Genomic DNA, 22,052 nt, shown 5'->3' with positions numbered 1-22,052 from the left:
TATCAAATCCTTTAATCATCTTATAACACCACAATTAGATCACCCCTTAAACTGCTGTATTCAAGGAATACAAGCCTGGTCTATGCAACCTGTCCTCATAATTTAACCCTTTCAGCCCCGGTATCATTCTGGCCAATATATCCTTCCTGAGGTGTGGTGCACAGAACTGAATACAATGCTCCAGAAGGACGGCTTATAATATGTTCCTCATTTGGGGACAATGATAATTTCACAGAAGCTTTGGTTCTGGGGCACTTTGTAAATAATACCAGTTGAGAAGTTGATTTTTCAAATGAGATGACAATAACTATCATATGAAACTTGGCAAAATAGTTGGTATCAAAATACAATTTTTGAAAAGAGGCTAGTCAAGACATGAATTTCTTTGCATATATAAATGTTATTTGTTTTTTTTTAGGTGTTACCCGTTATTTACGGTTAGCGTTTCCTCTTGCTCGCCTAACCTGACATCTCTGCAGCTGAAAGTGTGGGCGCATAACCTGCTCCCAGTCCACCACCAACTCATCCTTCATCCATCTGGCAGGTGGGATACTCCCCTATTATTTTCTCTCCCTCCCCTCCCTGTGTCCCCCCTACAGTTAGACACCACAACTTTTGCTTAGTACCCCCCCCAATGGGGACAATTTTAACCTAACCTGCCCATAAACTGACAGGATCAGGTGCAATGCTGGGTTTACACCCTGCCCGATTTTACTCTCCATTGAAGTCAACATTGGGCGAGGTGTAAAACCAGCATTCCACCCGATCCTGTGGGTTTCCCGCCCGGCAAGTTCGGTTAAAACGACCCCCAACGTAGCTGAGATCAAAGACTAAGTCTGTTCAGTTCCACTAATGCTCAGTAGCACTATCCCACTCCTGCATGATTTAAATTTTAAAAGCGTGAACAGAAGAAGTTCAAAGTGCTGTTGACAACTATCTTTATTAGATCATGTTTTCTTTCAAAAGTCATACATGAAACTTGATTGACTGAAGTATAAAGATATTACACTTGCAAGGAAATCAAAGTACTGCTGGCATTTTAACACACCCAATTTTGAATAATACGATGTTTTTTGGTGATAGGAAATTCCAGCAAAACTATCAGCAAGGATGTTCACTTTGCAAGTGGTACCTCACATATTTCCCATTATCTCCTCGTCTCTCTCTCCTCCACCACCTTCCTGAAGTGGCCATTCTTCACGTGAGTCCAGGCAGAATATTTTATAAACGTCACTGAAATGATTATGTTTATTGCAATAACTCATTGAAAACTCACATGTAAACAGTTTCTATGGCCTTTTGCCATGTTAAATGTGTCCACACCTACCCTGTAACATTTGAATGTAGCCCTTTTCCCCATGACACCTTTAGGCAGTGTTGTTGTACTTGTGGCACATTTTGGATATCGTAAAAGTCTCTGACTGCAGTTCAATTAATTGCCTGCAGCCTTTCCTCAGGTGAATGCTATGTGAGAATTCGTGCTCTGGTGAAGATTTCCAATTGTTGTTTAGTTGTAAGTTTGCTTTATATTTAAACATTTGAGTTTCCATTATTAATTTAATTTATTGAGATTTTGTAGGGAAATACAGAGAAATTCAACTAAATTTTGTTGTTTCCCTGCACTACTGCTTCATGTGTTCATTTATTTCATTCCTCTTTGTCCAACCTTGCTGTGTGTAAATTGGCTGTCATGTTTCCTACATTACAATAGTGACTGCATTCAAAAAAGTACTTCATTGGCTGTAAAGCACTTTGGGACGTGAAAGGTGCTATATAAATGCAGGTTCTTTCTTTCTCCGTGGCAGTTAATGAGGATCTTCCTAACTGACATGAGCAGAATATATCTTACTTCTTAGGAATTTCAGCTCGCTGGGGCTTATTTTTAATAAGGGTATGTGAATCATTAGCAGAAAAGTATATTAAAGGAACTTCCATTGTTCATTACCCTTAAAGAAAAAAGCTTATTGAATGGCAAGTTAACTTACTTTTTATATTAACCACATATTCAAGCATACTATGGGAGGTAAAACAGCAATTAGATGCTGGTGAAAAGAGTTGAATCCTTACACTATAACAGATTGTTCAGTTTACAACTGGGTAAAAATGATGGTGCACCAACTTTTTGACTGGAGCAGTCATTAGTGGTGTAGTAAATATTAGAATGCAACATATTTACAATGCCGGCTAAAAAACTGAAAGCTTTATTGCAGAGGTTACCCTACTTTGACTCTTAAAACATTAGAGGGTTATTTACAAATACATTGCACATTTTGTGATAAATTCAGCCAGCCCATGATTGAGCTAGGAGCACGTGGCTGATGAAGATGGTGCAATGACTAACGTGCAAAATATATTTGAGTTATTTTGAACAAAAAGTTGTCATGTATCCTTTTTCAATGTAGTGGTAGTCTGACTGAATTCCTAGGTGGAACAAACTAGACCATCATTGCGGATACATTGAAATCCTGCACTAGTGAACTGAATTTTAGTCAATGTCCGAGTGAGTAAAGTTATTAGTATCAATCTGCACATAATTTAGCTACAATTGGAAGAAACATTTTTTTCTCCAAAGAACTGTAGATGGGAAGTTCAGTTTGATCACTTGTATGGCAAAATGTGTAAATAGCTTAAAAATAGAAAACATTTTAATGTGAAGCTTATTTTATCTATACAAATTATAGTACACATACACAAGGTATTTACAGAGAATAAATCTTACAGAAAAATAATTCTGCAACAGCATCAGAGATTGCAGTCCAAATAATGACTGTTTTCTAGCTGACCAAGTTCTTCACAGAAACTATACATCGGGTAATCAACCTGTAATATCAACAAGAAATCAGCATCTTGCATTTGTATTCATGTATGTTTTGTAAAAGTTTAGAGTTAAAAATATTTTCATAACTGATAAAAGCAAGCTTTTCTTCTACAGTGAATCTTAAATCTTGATGAGAAACAAAAACAAGACAATAACCAAAAAAATTTTATAGACTTTACACAAAAAGTTCCTTTTGAATAATAAAGATATAAAATATAGGAGCCAACAAATACAAATTGCTATATATTCCTACCCAAAAATCAAACAAAGCTCGGCACGAAGACGTCATGATCCAGTCAAGACTCTTTATAAACCTTAGTAGTCACCCGAAAAGCGTATTCCACTAAGTATGGTTTCTGTTAGAGAGGGATCCATAAACGATGCCCATTGCGTGAAAGATTTTGTAACATTGTTAAAGGTTAGATTTACATGAGTACAGGATACCAAACTTATCACAACCTCTAAATATCATAGGAGGATAGGATCATTTGAATGTTTTAGGAAAACGTTAGACAGCTGTTCCTCTCTCCAAATTCTGCTTGATCTCCGCAGTATATTTTCCATAGAATCGTTCTGCCTTCTTATTGAAGTTGGCATTTCTCTCATTAATGTAGTCAATATCAGCATCGTCATTGTAACGGCGACGTCTGCTGTATTTGGCACGCTTCTCAATTCTGAAAAAAAGAAATGAAACTTTGTGCTACTGCGAATAGCAAAACAAAGCAAAATGATACACTAAAAATTATCCAGGAGAAATTTCTGTTATCTATGCTAATGTGAAACACATCATTGATGCTATCATGGCAAAGAGTGTGTCTTGGTTGAAAGATGTGTATTTACAGACCACACTACTTCATTAATTACTAATTTCACCAAATACATGACATATAATTAGGAACTGGAGGTCTAAGCACCTCACTGAAATGTAGTTTTCCAATGGCTCCCGAAGGAAACATTACAAATAAAGGTACCGATACTTCAAGAAATACTGGAATTGTGTAGCAAGTCTGATTGCCTTGTATTCTGGCAGCATGTTTAGCCCCTGAAGCGTTTTCATTCAATAGCTGTAATTCGAACTTTACAGGGGAAAATACATTGGGGGAGTGGGTAGGGTGAGGAGTACTTTCAGTGAAGTACTCTTCTCAAAAAGACTGTAAAAGAACAACCTTATTTGTTCCAGTTCAGTAATAGCCTCATGGAGACCCACTGTGTTGAGTTTGCTGGCCGGAAAAGATTTGCTTGGGTAATGTATTCAATGGATTCGTTCCTGACAGCTGTCATTGAGGTGAGATGGGGAATTAGCTCCTTCTAGAGTTCTGGATGCCAATACTGGCACTTGAAAACAACCCTAACATTCAGAACCAGCCAGCAGCCCCATAGGGCCTGTCCAGAAATTTGATGCACATTCCTCAACTCGTCCACAGATCAGAACTACTTGGAAATTGGGAGTCTTCCAGCAAAACAGAGACACAACAGGTATGCTAACTAATTATAAATACAGCAGACACTAATCCCTGGCAGAATCTCAGAAAACAATTTAAAATTGCAAACTATTACAGTACACACATGGAATTATCTAATAATTGTTCTAGTGTACAGTCATACCTGCTTAATGTTACAGTAAGACACCGCAAGCAGATTAAAGCATGAGGTGATAGCCAAATGCTTTAATCAGCACTCCGTCAACTTCCAGCATAGCATTACTACAACTACACACAATAACCATTAGTGTCTATCAGTAGTGTATGCTAAGAGGAGGGGGATTTCCTGTCCTTCCAGTTCTGCAAGATGAGCTCCTGCTCTATTGTATATATTTTACAAACACATATCAATAATATAGCATTAAAAACACACTTACTGTTTCTCAACATCTGCCACCAGCCTGTCCACTCCTGCTTTGGAAGGAACATGGGTGCCATGAATCAGACTGTTAGCATTTGCGTAGAACTCCTCTCCGCTGTTGGTAAGAAATACAAAAACAAGCCCCCTCAGCACAGGTAGAAAGATGTTTTTAACCCCAATAATAATGGAAAATCAAATAATGCTCTCAGGAATTCCACTGTGATATCAATGCAGGTGTTTTGGAAACCAAACAATCCAAATGCAATGTGAAGAACTGTTCATGAGAAAGGAAAAGTACACTCTAAATAGAAAATCTTAAATGATTACCAGATTTGTTCAGTACAAGGTTTTCTGACATTCATGTCTGTGGCACTAAGAATCAGGCTTAGCTGTAATGCCGTCACAGTCAAATAGGCTACTACATTCGCAATCTAGGTGCACGTTAAGATTAGGAAGAGTACAGAGGCAGCTAGCATCTATGGACAGTACTCCAAACAAGAGTCAATACCTTCAAGACTGCAATCTCAGTGTTCTAGTCGAGCCTGAGCGGAGTTTCTGACATCATATCCTCTCCATTACAAAGACCGACTACGTCCACTTCTGTAACATTGCCTGCCTCTGTCCATCTGCTGCTGAAACCCTCATCCATGCCTTTGTTACCACCAGATTTGACTATTCCAATGTTGTCCTGGCTGGCCTTCCATTGTTCACCCTACATAAACTTCAGGTCATCCAAGAATTTGCTGGCCATGTCCTATCCTGCACCAAGTCTCACTCACCTATCACCCCTGTCCCCGAACACTTCAAATTAAAAATTCTCATCCTTGTATTTTAATCCTTTCAAGGCCTCATCCCTCCCTATCTCTGCAACCTCCTCCAGCCCTACAACTCTACCCGAACTATCCATTCCTTTGACTCTGGCCTTTTGTGCACCCATTCTACCCCCTTTGCCCCACTATTGGTAGCTGTACCTTCAGCCACCTAGACACAACACTTTGAAATTCCCTCCTAAATCCCACGACCTCCCTCTCTTCCTTAAAATCCACCACTTTGACCAAGGTTTTCGTCATCCCTCTTAATATCTTTTGTCCGGCATCCGTTTTTGTCTGATTATGGCCTCTGTGAAGAGTGTTGGGAAGATTCTCTATGCTAAATACTATATATATATATATATATATATATCTTTCTGCTATATAAATGCAAGTTGTTGTTGAGAGGATATTTAGGGAGAGGGAATGAATGTCTAATCACAAGAATCAAAATGTATATATATATTGAACAGATATTCTGCCTGTTATTGTTGCACATAGTCTATTGTCTCTGCCCACACCCCCTTCATCAGTTCCTTTCACTATCCTTCTAGCCTGGACACAATCAGAAAGGTTCACACAATTTTTACAAACTTTCAAGTACTACAGTACTCTGAAAATGAACATTGTAAGTGTCTAACACTTACAATGATAGTCACACATGAACAGCTGATATTGAATTTAAAACTATTACAATGGATGTAAGTTATACTTAACCTAAAGAACAGGCAGAGCCAGGGGTAAGACTAATGAATAATATTTTTGTGGGTCTTCTGAGGAGTATTCCATTCATTACAGTGGGCTACTTTTGAAGGGTCGATAAATCCCAGTGTAGCTGCAGATTTGTCTGCTGTTAATTACCATTATGCTCTTATTTTTTTTAGTATTTAATTTGTATATTGCTTCAAGTATAATTTTATTAAACACTGTATATAGCGTCTGGACAACAACAACTTTGTGACTTTAAGAGAACTAATTTAAAATTTAATTTGAAGAAAAAGTAACTCTTGGTATTTTGAATCTTCATGTCTGGACCCTAGATACATTTCATATAGTTTTGTTGTTTTTTTGGGTGAATTAGTGCTTTTAAAATTACTCATGATATTTAAAGGTTCTCAGTAGGAACCTAAAAGGTAATTATTTATTGCATCACCAAGACGGCCTACTTCCACTTCTGTAACATCGCCCCTCACCGCCCCTGCCTCAACCCATCTGCTGCTGAAACCCTCATCCATGCTTTTGTTACCTCCAGACTCCACTATTCCGATGCTCTCCTGGCTGGTCTCCCACCTTCCATAAACTTCAGCTGATCTAAAACTCAACTGCCCGTATCCTAACTCACAACAAGTCCCATTCACCCAGCACCTCGTTGCTCGCTAACCTATATTGGCTTCTGGTCCGGCGACGCCTCGAATTTAAAATTCTCATCCTTGTACTGAAATCCCTCCATGGCGTCGCCCTACCCTACCTCTGTAACCTCCTACAACCCTCTGAGATCTCTGCACCCCTCCAAGTCTGGCCTCTTGTTGATCCCCGATTTCCATCGCTCCACCATTGACCGCTGTGCCTTCAGTTGCCTAGGCCCTAAACACTGGAATTCCCTCCCTAAACCTCTCCGCCTTTAATATGCTCCTTAAAACCTACCTCTTTGACCAAGCTCTTGGTCACCTGTCCTAATATCTCTTTATGTGGTTCGGTGTCCAAATTTGTCTGATAAAGTTCCTAAGAAGCGCTGTGGGAAGTTTTACTATGTTAAAGGCACTACATAAAGGCTAGTTGTTGTTATATTAGAAAGTGAAGTGGATGGACCCGAGTGCCATCAGCTATGAAAATCTCCATGAAATACTTCTGTGGCCTTACAGTGGTATTATTCTTTAAACATAGAAACACAGAAAATAGGAGCAAGAGTAGGCCATTCGGCCCTGCTCCGCCATTCAAAATGATCATGGCTGATCGTCTAACTCAGTACCGTTACTGGTTTTTCCCCATATCCCTTGATCCCTTTAGCATTGAGAAACATATCTATCTCCTTCTTGAATACATCTAATGACTTGGCCTCCACTGCCTTCTGTGGTAGAGAATTCCACAGGTTCACCACCCTCTGAGTGAAGAAATTTCCCCTCATCTCGGTTCTAAATGGCATAGCCCGTATCCTGAGACTGTGACCTCTGGTTCTGGACTCCCCAGCCATCGGGAACATCCTCCCTGCATCTAGTCTGTCTAGTCCTGTTAGAATTTTATATGTTTTGATGAGATCACCTCTCATTCTTCTAAACTCTTTATGGCTATTGGTTCTGGGCCACCCTCACCTGCCATTTCTGCCCCATTCAGAGACTAGGATGAAGATCAACAGGTACATTTTAAAAAAGCAACTCACACATCATCCTTCTGCTTCGCATATTCTTCCATATCTGGTTTAATCTGCTTTACTAATCTCTGATACTGGCGGAATTGAGCAGCTGCAAAATCTGAAATAAAAATTTAAATATTCATTTAATAAGCATCTTAACATTAACGTCTTAACAAACCCAGTTCAGAATTGAACCATGTCTATGATACTGTAATTAAACAAAATATTACAGAATCTCATAAGTTCCTTTGTTTTCCCATGAAAATGTTTTGTCCTGGAAAGAAGCTCTTGTGGCCTTAAAATCATTTCTCTGCTAATCTATTTTACAATAAACAGAACACAAAAATGCATGGTACAATTAAGATGGATTTGACAGATTGTATTTTATGAGTTTGAAGACCTACGTGATGTTTAAGGCCGTCTCCGCTCGGAAGACCGTGAACCACATTTGCCCATGTGATTGAAAGTCAGATGTGCTGAGATGGTCTTGAAAATCACTGCTTGCTCACTTTCAACCATTGTCTCTTGGACCATTTCAGGTGGCACCACAATGCTGGTATATCAATATACTAGTCATGGGGAAGTAGGATATACCTACAATTTTTAACATAGTAAATTCTTGATTTCAGCTGAGACACCAGAGAATGGTGCTTAGCAGAGGCTAGGAATATTCCCAGAGAAAAATCTGGGAAGAAGTCACCCTGGAGACCCTCACACAGATCATACCAGCTGTTTATGAAGCAGTATCGGCAGAGGAGTAGAAACATTTTTTTTTATTCGTTCATGGGATGTGGGCATCGATGGCAAGGCCAGCATTTATTGCCCATTCCTAATTGCCCTTGAGAAGGTGGTGGTGAGCCACTTTCTTGAACCGCTGCAGTCCGTGTGGTGAAGGTTCTCCCACAGCGCTGTTAGTTAGGGAGTTCCAAGATTTAGACCCAGCGACGATGAAGGAACGGTGATATATTTCCAAGTCGGGATGGTGTGTGACTTGGAGGGGAACGTGCAGGTGGTGTTGTTCCCATGTGCCTGCTGCCCTTGTCCTTGTAGGTGGTAGAGGTCGCGGGTTTGGGAGGTGCTGTCGAAGAAACCTTGGCGAGTTGCTGCAGTGCATCCTGTGGATGGTACACACTGCAGCCACGGTGTGCCAGTGAAGTGAGTGAATGTTTAGGGTGGTGGATGGGGTGCCAATCAAGTGGGCTGCTTTGTCCTGGATGGTGTCGAGCTTCTTGAGTGTTGTTGGAGCTGCACTCATCCAGGCAAATGGAGAGTATACCATCACACTCCTGACCTTGTAGATGGTGGAAAGGCTTTGGGGAGTCAGGAGGTGAGTCACTCGCCGCAGAATATCCAGCCTCTGACCTGCTCTTGCAGCCACAGTATTTATGTGGCTGGTCCAGTTAAGTTTCTGGTCAATGGTGACCCCCAGGATGTTGATGGTGGGGGATTCGGCGATGGTAATGCCGTTGAATGTCAAGGGGAGGTGGTTAGACTTTCTCTTGTTGGAGATGGTCATTACCTGGCACTTGTCTGGCGCGAATGTTACATGCCACTTATCAGCCCAAACCTGGATGTTGTCCAGGTCTTGCTGCGTGCGGGCACGGACTGCTTCATTATCTGAGGGGTTGCGAATGGAACTGAACACTGTGCAATCATCAGCGAACATCCCCATTTCTGACCTTATGATGGAGGGAAGGTCATTGATGAAGCAGCTGAAGATGGTTGGGCCTTGGACACTGCCCTGAGGAACTTCTGCAGCAATGTCCTGGGGCTGAGATGATTGGCCTCCAACAACCACCACCATCTTCCTTTGTGCTAGGTATGACTCCAGCCACTGGAGAGTTTTCCCCGATTCCCATTGTCTTCAATTTTACTAGGGCTCCTTGGTGCCACACTCGGTCAAATGCTGCCTTGATATCAAGGGCAGTCACTCTCACCTCTGGAATTCAGTTCTTTTGTCCATGTTTGGACCAAGGCTGTAATGAGGTCTGGAGCCGAGTGGTCCTGGCGGAACCCAAACTGAGCATCGGTGAGCAGGTTATTGGTGAGCAAGTGCCGCTTGATAGCACTGTTGACGACACCTTCCATCACTTTGCTGATGACTGAGAGTAGACTGATGGGGCAGTAATTGGCCGGATTGAATTTGTCCTGCTTTTTGTGGACAGGACATACCTGGGAAATTTTCCACATTGTTGGGTAGATGCCAGTGTTGTAGCTGTACTGGAACAGTTTGGCTAGAGGTGTGGCTAGTTCTGGAGCACAAGTTTTTGCCGGGGCCCATAGCCTTTGCTGTATCCAGTGCACTCAGCTGTTTCTTGATATCACGTGGAGTGAATCGAATTGGCTTAAGACTGGTTTCTGTGATGGTGGGGATATCGGGAGGAGACAGAGATGGATCATCCACTCGGCACTTCTGGCTGAAGATCGTTGCAAACACTTCAGCCTTGTCTTTTGCACTCAAATGCTGGACTCCGCCATCATTGTGGATGGGGATGTTTACAGAGCCTCCTCCTCCCGTTAGTTGTTTAACTGTCCACCATCATTCACGACTGGATATGGCAGGACTGCAGAGCTTTGATCTGATCCGTTGGTTGTGGAATCACTTAACTCTGTCTATAGCACGTTGCTTCCGCTGTTTAGCATGCATGTAGTCCTGTGTTGTAGCTTCACCAGGTTGGCACCGCATTGTTAGGTATGCCTGGTGCTGCTCCTGGCATGCTCTTCTACACTCCTCATTGAACCAGGGTTGATCCCCTGGCTTTTTGGTAATGGTAGAGTGAGGAATATGCAGGGCCACGAGGTTACAGATTGTGCTGGAATACAATTCTGCTGCTGCTGATGGCCCACAGCGCCTCATGGATGCCCAGTTTTGAGCCGCTAGATCTGTTCTTAATCTATCCCATTTAGCACGGTGATATTGCCACACAACACGTTGGATGGTATCCTCAAAGCGAAGATGGGACTTCGTCTCCACGAGGACAGTGCGGTCGTCACTCCTACCAATACTGTCATGGATAGATGCATCTGCGACAGGTAGAATGGCGAGGACGAGGTCGAGTAGGTTTTTCCCTCGTGTTGTTTCGCTCACCACCTGCCGCAGGCCCAGTCTGGCAGCTATGTCCTTCAGGTCTCGGCCAATTCGGTCAGTAGTGGTGCTACCGAGCCACTCTTGGTGATGGACATTGAAGTTCCCCACCCAGAGTACATTCTGTGCCCTTGCTACCCTCAGTTCTTCCTCCAAGTGGTGCTCAACATGGAGGAGGACTGATTCATCAGCTGAGGGAGGGCGGTAGGTAGTAATCAGCAGGAGGTTTCTTTGCCCACGTTTGACCTGATGCCATGAGATTTCATGAGGTCCGGAGGCAATGTTGAGGATTCCCAGGGCCACTCCCTCCTGACTGTATATCACTGTACCGCCACCTCTGGTAGGTCTGTCCTGCCGGTGGGAAAGGACATACCCAGGGATGGTGATGGAAGAGTCGGTGACGTTGGCTGAAAGTACGTGAGTATGGCTGTGTCAGGCTGTTGCTTGACTTGTCTGTGGGACAGCTCTCCCAATTTTGGCACAAGTCCCCAGATTTTAGTGAGGAGGACTTTGCAGGGTTGACTGGGCTTGGTTTGCCTTTGTCGTGTCCTGAGTGGTCCGACGCCGGGTGGTCCGTCTGGTTTTATTCTTATTGTGACTTTCTGTCGCGAGATTGTACAACTGAGTGGTTTGCTAGGCCATTTCAGAGGGCGATTAAGAATCAACCACATTGCTGTGGGTCTGGAGTCACATATGAGGCCAGACCGGGTAAGGACGGCAGGTTTCCTTCCCTAAAGGAAATTAGTGAACCAGATGGGTTTTTATGACAATCCGGTACTGATTACTGATACTAGTTTTTTTATTCCAGATTTTATTTAATTAATTGAATTTAAACTCCCCCAGTTGCCGTGGCAGGATATGAACTCATGACTTTGGATTATTAGTCCAGGCCTCTGGATTACCAGTCCAGTAACATAACCACTATGCTGATAAGATTTGCTGCCTGCACTCTTAGCTAGGAAATGATGCTTGGGGAGTTGAGTGGCAGAAGGAATCGAATATAGATGGCAAATCATGCCTTTAAAAAACAAGCTTTCCATTCTTACATGGATTTCAGCAGAAAAATTAATTTTAAAAGTTAACCAGGGTGCTCAATGAGTTTGTCGTAGCCATACAGACCAGAAATGTCCCGGGTTCTATTCCCAGTCTGTGCTGAGTTAGGGGAGCACAGCCAATGTAGCAGTAGGGGTATGGGGTGTGCTACAATTAACGTCAGCAGCTCGGCTGGGTTGGGGGTGGGGTTGGGGTTGGTGGTGAGAAAAAAGCCAAGCAGGGTTTCTATTTCTGATTGGTATCCAGCAGCCCCTGTTCAACGAACATGTGTGTGAATGTTGGGCGGGGACAGCATCAGGGTCTGAAAACACTCATTGTGAAGGTTCACACATGAATAATGGCTACATGGGAGACTACCAGAGGGCGCCCGTAAAACCATGTGCCAGCAAAGTGCCAAAGTCTTCAGGAGGAGACAATTAGTGACAAAATGAAAAATACCCTCATCCCTTCCAAGTGTATTTAATCAATTTATAAACAATAAAGTAAGAACAGCTGCAGGAACCACAATACTGCTCCTGGGTGCACAGCAACGGTTTCAAATCTGATCCTTCTGATCACATCAGATCCTTTGGAACATGCTGCCTAGAACAGGTGGCCAAGAATGTGCAGCCTCAATTCCATCATTTCGCCTACATTTACAATCCCTTAAGAGTCATAGGATACAAGTTTGGATAAAATTGAAGTATTCTTAAGGTGATATTAATAACAGACAGATGGCTCCACAATATAAACACCTTAAATTTCTAGCAGTGAATGTGCATTAAAGTGATCAAGTACCTGAAAATCCAGGATCTGAATTTTTCTTTTTTTTCTTTCGTTCCCATCGCTCTGCATCATCAGCGCTGACTTCTAATAGCTTAACTCGTTGATAATCTTCTCCCTTCTCCAGACACTCCTACAAGGTTAAGCAGGAAATACAGATAAGAATCACTGCTCCAGAACCATAATACACAATAGCTTCAGGCTCAGGCATTTCCTCAATATATCAAGGTCCAAACAAATACGTTCCAACAAACCCACAAGGACAAAAACATTGAGTTTAAAGACGAGTTTAATAATGGATACACAACACATTGTTATGAAAATAAGATTAATTTCATTATATTGAAAGAGATGGTATCAATGCCTGGTACAAGGCTACATTCTTAGAACAAGCTCAACTGTTGTATCTCAGTAGTTACATACCACCTTTGTACTCATATCTATTACAAACATCCTGCAACATCCCTTATGTTGTAATAAGGGATCTTGCACAGATTAAAGCATTCAACTGCACATAATACTTTGATCATTTCAAAGTTTCCTATTTCAGAACAAAACATGCTAGGACAATGAAAAGGCACAATATTTGGTGAGCTGGTAAGGAAACTGGACATTACCAATCCAATTCCTGTCCAACAACCAAACAAGTTGTAATTTCCACTAGTGGAGAGTCCTCCTAAGCCACATTAGATAAAAAAAAGACTTGCATTTATAGAGCCCCGCATCATGTCTCTCAGAAATGGCCCAAAGAGTTTCACATTCAATGAATTTCTTTGAAGTGTAGGCAAATGTGGCCGCCATTTTGTGATTGACCAGTTATTCTGTAGTTTTTGGCGAAGTGGCAAAGGAAAAATGTTCGCCAGTACACCACAAAACTCTACTCTTCAAAAATAGTGCCATGGAATCTTTACGCCCATCTGAACAGGCAGATGCAACATTGGCTTAATGTCACATTCTAATGTTGGCACCTCTGACAGAACAGCACTCCCTCACTAATGCACTGGAGCTTCAACCTAGATTATGAGCTCAGATCCTGGAGAGGAACTTGAATCCGCAACCCTCTTACTCAGAGGAAAGAATCTATCAACTGAGCCAAGCGAACACATTGCCCTGTGTTTATCCTGAGCATTGTCACTAACTTTTTAGCATTTAGGAGTTAAACTAAAGAGTAGGACCTCAAAGGTAGTAATCTCAGGATTGCTACCAGTGCCACGGGCTAGTCACAGTAGGAATGACAGGATAGCTAGAATGAATACGTGGCTTGAGAGATGGTGCAAGAGGGAGGGATTCAAATTCCTGGGCCATTGGAACCGATTCTGGGGGAGGTGGGACCAGTACAAATTGGACGGTCTGCATCTGGGCAGGACTGGAACCAATGTCCTAGGGGGAGTGTTTGCTAGTGCTGTTGGGGAGGGTTTAAACTAATGTGGCAGGGGGATGGGAACCGATGCAGGAAGTCAGTGGGAAGTAAAGTGGTGACAGAAACAAAAGGCAGTAAGGGAGAGTGTACAAAACATGACCGGACAGATGGTCTGAGAAAGCAGGGCAAAGACCAAGGGCAGTCTAGATTAAACTGCATTTATTTCAATGCAAGAAGTCTGATGGGCAAGGCAGATGAACTCAGGGCATGGATGGGTACATGGGACTGGGATGTTATAGCTATTACTGAAACATGGCTAAGGGAGGGGCAGGACTGGCAGCTCAATGTTCCAGGGTACAGATGCTATAGGAAAGATAGAGCAGGAGGTAAGAGAGGAGGGGGAGTTGCGTTCTTGATTAGGGAGAACATCACGGCAGTAGTGAGAGGGGATATATCCGAGGGTTCGCCCACGGAGTCTATATGGGTAGAACTGAAAAATAAGAAGGGAGAGATCACTTTGATAGGATTGTACTACAGACCCCCAAATAGTCAACGGGAAATTGAGGAGCAAATATGTAAGGAGATTACAGACAGCTGCAAGAAAAATAGGGTGGTAATAGTAGGGGACTTTAACTTTCCCAACATTGACTGGGACAGCCATAGCATTAGGGGCTTGGATGGAGAGAAATTTGTTGAGTGTATTCAGGAGGAATTTCTCATTCAGTATGTGGATGGCCTGACTAGAGAGGGGGCAAAACTTGACCTCCTCTTGGAAAATAAGGAAGGGCAGGTGACAGAAGTGGTAGTGAGGGATCACTTTGGGACCAGTGATCATAATTCCATTAGTTTTAAGATAGCTATGGAGAATGATAGGTCTGGCCCAAAAGTTAAAATTCTAAATTGGGGAAAGGCCAATTTTGATGGTATTAGACAGGAACTTTCAGAAGTTGATTGGGAGAGTCTGTTGGCAGGCAAAGGGACATCTGATAAGTGGGAGGCTTTCAAAAGTGTGTTAACCAGGGTTCAGGGTAAGCACATTCCTTATAAAGTGAAGGGCAAGGCTGGTAGAAGTAGGGAACCTTGGATGACTCGGGAGATTGAGGCCCTAGTCAAAAAGAAGAAGGAGGCAGATGACATGCATAGGCAGCTGGGATCAAGTGGATCCCTTGAAGAGTATAGAGATTGCTGGAGTAGAGTTAAGAGAGAAATCAGGAGGGCAAAAAGGGGACATGAGATTGCTTTGGCAGATAAGGCAAAGGAGAATCCAAAGAGCTTCTACAAATACATAAAGGGCAAAAGAGTAACTAGGGAGAGAGTAGGGCCTCTTAAGGATCAACAAGGTCATCTATGTGCGGAACCACAAGAGATGGGTGAGATCCTGAATGAATATTTCACATCGGTATTTACGGTTGAGAAAGGCATGGATGTTAGGGAACTTGGGGAAATAAATAGTGATGTCTTGAGGAGTGTACATATTACAGAGAGGGAGGTGCTGGAAGTCTTAACGCGCATCAAGGTAGATAAATCTCCGGGACCTGATGAAATGTATCCCAGGACGTTATGGGAGGTGAGGGAGGAAATTGCGGATCCCCTAGCAGAGATATTTGAATCATCGACAGCTACAGGTGAGGTGCCTGAAGATTGGAGGGTAGCAAATGTTGTGCCTTTGTTTAAGAAGGGCGGCAGGGAAAAGCCTGGGAACTACAGACCGGTGAGCCTGACATCTGTCGTGGGTAAGTTGTTAGAGGGTATTCTGAGGGATAGGATCTACAGGCATTTGGAGAGGCAGGGTCTGATTAGGAACAGTCAGCATGGTTTTGAGAGAGGAAAATCATGTCTCACGAATTTGATTGAGTTTTTTGAATGGGTAACCAAGAAGATAGATGAGGGCTGTGCAGTAGACGTGGTCTACATGGACTTCAGCAAAGCCTTTGACAAGGTACCGCATGGTAGGTTGTTACATAAGGTTAAATCTCACGGGATCCAAGGTGAGGTAGCCAATTGGATACAAAATTGGTTTGACGACAGAAGACAGAGGGTGGTTGTAGAGGGTTGTTTTTCAAACTGGAGGCCTGTGTCCAGCGGTGTGCCTCAGGGATCGGTGCTGGGTCCGCTGTTATTTGTTATTTATATTAATGATTTGGATGAGAATTTAGGAGGCATGGTTAGTAAGTTTGCAGATGACACCAAGATTGGTGGCATTGTGGACAGTGAAGAAGGTTATCTAGGATTGCAACGGGATCTTGATAAATTGGGCCAGTGGGCCGATGAATGGCAGATGGAGTTTAATTTAGATAAATGTGAGGTGATGCATTTTGGTAGATCGAATCGGGCCAGGACCTACTCCGTTAATGGTAGGGCGTTGGGGAGAGTTATAGAACAAAGAGATCTAGGAGTACAGGTTCATAGCTCCTTGAAGGTGGAGTCACAGGTGGATAGGGTGGTGAAGAAGGCATTCGGCATGCTTGGTTTCATTGGTCAGAACATTGAATACAGGAGTTGGGATGTCTTGTTGAAGTTGTACAAGACATTAGTAAGGCCACACTTGGAATACTGTGTACAGTTCTGGTCACCCTATTATAGAAAGGATATTATTAAACTAGAAAGAGTGCAGAAAAGATTTTCTAGGATGCTACCGGGACTTGATGGTTTGACTTATAGGGAGAGGTTAGATAGACTGGGACTTTTTTCCCTGGAGAGTAGGAGGTTAAGGGGTGATCTTATAGAAGTCTATAAAATAATGAGGGGCATAGATAAGGTAGATAGTCAAAATCTTTTCCCAAAGGTAGGGGAGTCTATAACGAGGGGACATAGATTTAAGGTGAGAGGGGAGAGATACAAAAGGGTCCAGAGGGGCAATTTTTTCACCCAAAGGGTGGTGAGTGTCTGGAACGAGCTGCCAGAGGCAGTAGTAGAGGCGGGTACAATTTTGTCTTTTAAAAAGCATTTGGACAGTTACATGGGTAAGATGGGTATAGAGGGATATGAGCCAAGTGCAGGCAATTGGGACTAGCTTAGTGGTATAAACTGGGCGACATGGACATGTTGGGCCGAAGGGCCTGTTTCCATGTTGTAACTTCTATGATTCTATTCAAGTTGTAAACAATGGTGACTTGCTCTGAATGTCTTTTTTTAACCGTAAACTTTCAAGGTATGTTTAAGATTAAAATAAAATGTTTGGTAAGAGCTGTTACAGTGACTGGTAAAACTGAAAATCTGATAAATGTCATCATTCAATGTTAAATATCAGAGGGAAGGAATCTTACAACACCAGGTTATAGTCCAACAAATTTATTTTAAAATCACAAGCTTTCGGAGATTATCCCCTTCGTCAGATGAATGAGTGAAAAGGTTCTCAAATCGCATATCTTATACTAGGCTGGGACAGCATCACACCAATCAAAAGGGGTCGTTGTTATTCAAACAGGCCAGTCACGGAGAACAGCACGTCCCAGTACACTGGATATACATTGTGTATACATTACTGTGTAACAGAGGGAATTGTGTGAAGCTGGAGATGGTGAGGTGTTTTGTATCATAAGATCAAAGGGAACTGTTGATTTGGATTTTAAAAAAAATCTGGATCCATAGCCTCCTACTTATGAATTGCTCCAAAGTATTCAACAAGTTTTTCTGATTTTCAGCAAGTTAAATTTAAAAAATATTGCAAATACCTTTTTTTTCTCTTCCACTTTTATCTCCCACTCCAATCGTGTTCTTTTGGACTCCCAGTTGGCCGGTAGTTTCAACATCCTGTCCTCCTCTGCCACTGCCAGGTGATTCAATTTCCGAGATTCACTCTGTGAATAAGGAACACCACCTTTTACTGCCTGGGTCACAAATCCAAGAATTCTCAGGGAACCTGGCGCATATATGGAACTTTTTTGTGGAACTTTTTCACCGTTAGAATCTGTAACAGGATAACTACTTCACATGTCCATACTTACAATATTTAAAAGGCTTCATTAGTCACAATATGACGAGACTCAGGACAACTTGAAGCCTGGGCCATTCATGGCAACAGATTGACACCATCTGCACCATCCAACATCAAAAGGTACGATGGACATGTATTATTTAAAATTAATAAAACTATTAAGCACTAAATCTTGGTCCTCTTGACTCTCATTGTACACATTAAAATACAAGAGTAGGTCAATAAATAAAATAAATTGGACTCGTGACCCGACATACACAATCCAATTACCACTGTGGGTTATACAGTTGGGTAACAATGTTTTTTTGGAGCCACTGTTGTATGATCTCCATTTCTCTCATGGGAGGTCTTGATTTAAAAAGCCCAGAGTATGATTAATCCAGCAGCATTTGAACTCTCACAAACGCTGCTGCCTGTTGCCCTGAAGCACAGAAATAACCAGTATAAAGAAGAGTCCAAACAACTTATGGAAATTTCAAGCCTACGCAGACTGCATTAACCCACCAACGGCTTGGCAACAGTAAACTGTTCAGTTTTTTCAAGTCCCTTGCTGACTGCACCAAGGCTTTAGAACTGTGGTCACATTACCAAAAAAACCCTACGACATTTGAGTTACTGGCAACAACCCCGTATCCCTCCCAATTCCAGCAAAAATCCACCTCAGTCCAGATTATTGAGGAAAATCTCCTGCCTACAACCATGGGATCGACAATACCCTGTGCCAAGCACAAATCAACAACTGCCCACGGACAGTATTAGAATGGTCAACTGAAATGAAGTACCATAGAATTTTAACAAGTTAAAGGAAATGGTTAAAATTGTCCCAATATTACTTGGTTCAGAAAAAAACAGAAATTTTGGAATAAAATTGACTTCATTCATCTCATTCAGCTGGAAGTTTCTCTTATTAGCTGTTTGCATTGGTTTGAAAAGCTTGCGAACTGTTGGTCACGTTTCCCATCAAGATAGCACCACCTAGTCTGAGTGATACAAACAGGGCATTTTAAATAAAATAGCCATTAATTTCTCACCCGTTTAAGGTGGAGATCTCGGAATTTCTTCAGTCGTTCCTCCCGTTTCTGTGTTGCTAAATCTGCTGCTGAGGTCTCAGACTCCCCACTGCTGCAAGGAACCTCCTGTACCTGTAAATATTAAATGAAAACTAAATTCTTACACAATTAAATTTCTAAAATGAGATGGTTTCCAAATGTGGTTTAATGCAGAGGAAAACCTGGATCAGATAGTCACCTCTATGTGTTCACTGAAGGAAGGTGGCTACAGAACCTAGGTGCTGAGCTATGGTAGGGAGGTCAGGAGATATGACTACAGGCCAGGTCAATGTGAAGAGAGGTTTACAGAAAGAGTTTGAAAAAGAGGGTTCGGGTGGCTGAAGGCTCTGTCACTAATTGGGGGTGGGGGATCCATGGAACACTGGAGTTGGAGGACTGAAGGTTGTTGATGTGCATCTATGTCTGTATAAGGGTTTAGAGGTAGGGAGGAATAAGGCGGTGGATGAATTTGATGAAGATTTTAATTGGATGTGCTGAGGGTTAGTTAGGTTTAGGGGTGGTGGGTAAGTCGGAGTTAATGTAGGACAGAATATGGGTAGCTGCAATTTGGACAAGTTGGAGTTTACAGAAAGTGATTCACGGAAGGCTAACAAGGACCAGATTGGAGTAATCAAGCCTGGAGGTGATAAAAACAAGGATAAGGGTTTAAGTGGCAGAGAGGTGGAAATAAGCGGTCTTAGTGATAAAGACTACATGGTGTTTGAAGTTCAGCTCATGATCAAACATGACCCAATGTTACACACATGGTTTTGTTCAACCGAAGTGAGTGGCTAGGGAGGTGTATGGAATCAGCGGCAAAGGAGCACAGTTTATGGTGAGTACCAAAATAGATGGCTTTGGTCTTCTCAAAAAAGATGTGACTCATCGAAGACTTGATGCTGGATAGGTACTTTGATAACACAAATTAGGGGAAATGGTGGAGAGGTACAGCGGTGCATCCTCAGCATACACATGGAAGCTGACCCCATGTCCACAGATAAGAACATAAGAAATAGGAGCAGGAGTAGGCCATACGGTCCCTTGAGCCTGCTCCGTCATGCAATAAGATCATGGCTGATCTTCGACCTCAATTCCACTTTCCCGCTGATCACCATTTCCCTTGGAGTCCAAAAATCTATCGATCTCAGTCTTGAATATACTCAATGACTGAGCATTCAGAGCCCTCTGGGGTTGAGAATTCCAAAGATTCATCACCCTCTGAGTGAAGAACTTCCTCCTCAGCTCAGTCCCAAATGTCTGACCCCTTATCCTGAGACTATGGCCCCTAGTTCTAGACTTTCCAGCCGGAGGAAACAGCCTCACAGCATTTACCCTGTCAGGCCCCCTCAGAATCTTATGTGTTTCAATGAGATCACCTCTCATTCTTCTAAACTCCAGACAGTATAGGCCCATTCTCCTCAATCTCTCCTCAAAGGACAACCCGCTCGTCCCAGGAATCAATCTAGTGAACCTTCGTTGCACTGCCTTTAAGGCAAGTATATCCTTCCCTAGATAAGGAGACCAAAACTGTACACAGTACTCCAGGTGCGGTCTAACCAAAGCCCTGTACAATTGCAGCAAGACTTCCTTACTCTTATTCTCCAACCCCCTTGCAATAAAGGCCAACATACCATTTGCCTTCCTAATCGCTTGCTGCACCTGCATGTTAACTTTCTGGGTTTCATGCACAAAGAAACCCAATCCCTCTGAACACCAACATTTAATAGTTTCTCACCATTTAAAAAAATTCTGTTTTTCTATTCTTCCTACCAGAGTGAATAACCTTACATTTCCCCACATTATACTCCACCTGGCACCTTCTTGCCCACTCACTTAACCTGTCTATATCCCTTTGCAGACTCTTTGGGGGTGATGTTAAACTCCAAGAATGGGTGAGTTGGGGGCGGGTGGAAGTTGAAAATAGTTGTTTATTGGGTCGCGACCGCAACCCGGCTTTATTTCCAGGTTTAACATCGTGTGGAAAAGTACAGGCTTCCCACAGGGAATGCTAAGTCCAAAAATTTTGTGGCCCAAAAAAACAATTATTTTCAACTCCCACCTGCCCCCAACCCACCCGTTCTTGGGGTTTAAAATCACTCCCCTTGTATGCTCTTCATAGCTTACCATCCAACCTGTCTTTGTATCGTCAGCAAACTTGGATACATTACACTCGGTCCCTTTGTCTAAGTCATTAATACAGATTGTACATAGCTGAGGCCCAAGCACTGATCCTTGCGGCACCCCACTAGTTACAGCTTGCTAATCTGAAAATGGCCTGTTTATTCCTATTTTCTCTCCGTTAACCATTCCTCTATCTATGCTAATATATTACCCCCAACCCCATGAGCCCTTATCTTGTGTAACAACCTTTTGTGTGGCACTTTATCAAATCCCCTTTGAAAATCCAAATGATGTTGGGACCTTGGGACGTTTTACGACAATAAGTACAAGTTGTTGTTGTGCAGCATCCAGAGGTGATGGGGTCGAGAAGGACCATTATAATCAGTGAATTTTATTCCATTATTATTGGAACATTTGTGGCTTGAAGGAAGCAGATTTTCTACCTATTCTATTGTAAACTGAGAAATATCTAATTTACAGGGAAATTCAAACAGATTTTATTTTATATCCAATATCAGCTCGGTTACTTTACTGGACACTACAATTAGAGCTTTTTCTATCACATACAACAGTGTTTCCTCGTCATGATAATCTTGTTTTTGTACAAATAGACGATCTTATTGGGCCTGAACCGGTGACCGATCACTCCCTCAATGTGTTGTGTGAGTTTGTCCACACCACCGTTCGCTCTCAACACATTCAAGGTTTCATTCTTAAGCCCCGATAGCTGTGCACTCGATCCCCTTCACTCCACTCAGAATTCCCACTCCACCATCCTCACCTCACAAACCGCCGCCATCTTCGCTGCCTCCTCAAACCACGCGGAAATGACGGGATAATCAGGCGTCGCCAACAGCATCTGCTGA

The 22,052-nt window shown here is 42.5% G+C and overlaps 1 protein-coding gene across 1 annotated transcript; it reads right to left on the bottom strand.

The window, feature by feature from the left end:
• Window positions 1–921: 921 nt before the first annotated feature.
• Window positions 922–22,049, bottom strand: syf2 (SYF2 pre-mRNA-splicing factor). Its single transcript, XM_068006577.1, has 7 exons — window positions 21,968–22,049; window positions 19,048–19,158; window positions 17,754–17,879; window positions 12,735–12,852; window positions 7,847–7,937; window positions 4,677–4,775; window positions 922–3,492 (listed from the first exon to the last, which is right to left on the bottom strand). Exons 1-7 carry the CDS (start codon window positions 22,043–22,045, stop codon window positions 3,327–3,329), a joined length of 789 nt encoding a protein of 262 aa, XP_067862678.1. The 5' UTR covers window positions 22,046–22,049; the 3' UTR covers window positions 922–3,326.
• Window positions 22,050–22,052: the final 3 nt, after the last annotated feature.

This window comes from Heptranchias perlo, chromosome 26, assembly GCF_035084215.1.
Source record: "Heptranchias perlo isolate sHepPer1 chromosome 26, sHepPer1.hap1, whole genome shotgun sequence".
NCBI classification, from domain to species: domain Eukaryota; kingdom Metazoa; phylum Chordata; class Chondrichthyes; order Hexanchiformes; family Hexanchidae; genus Heptranchias; species Heptranchias perlo.
The sequence above is the reverse complement of the archived record's forward strand: the minus strand, read 5'-3'. Positions and strand labels throughout refer to the sequence as shown.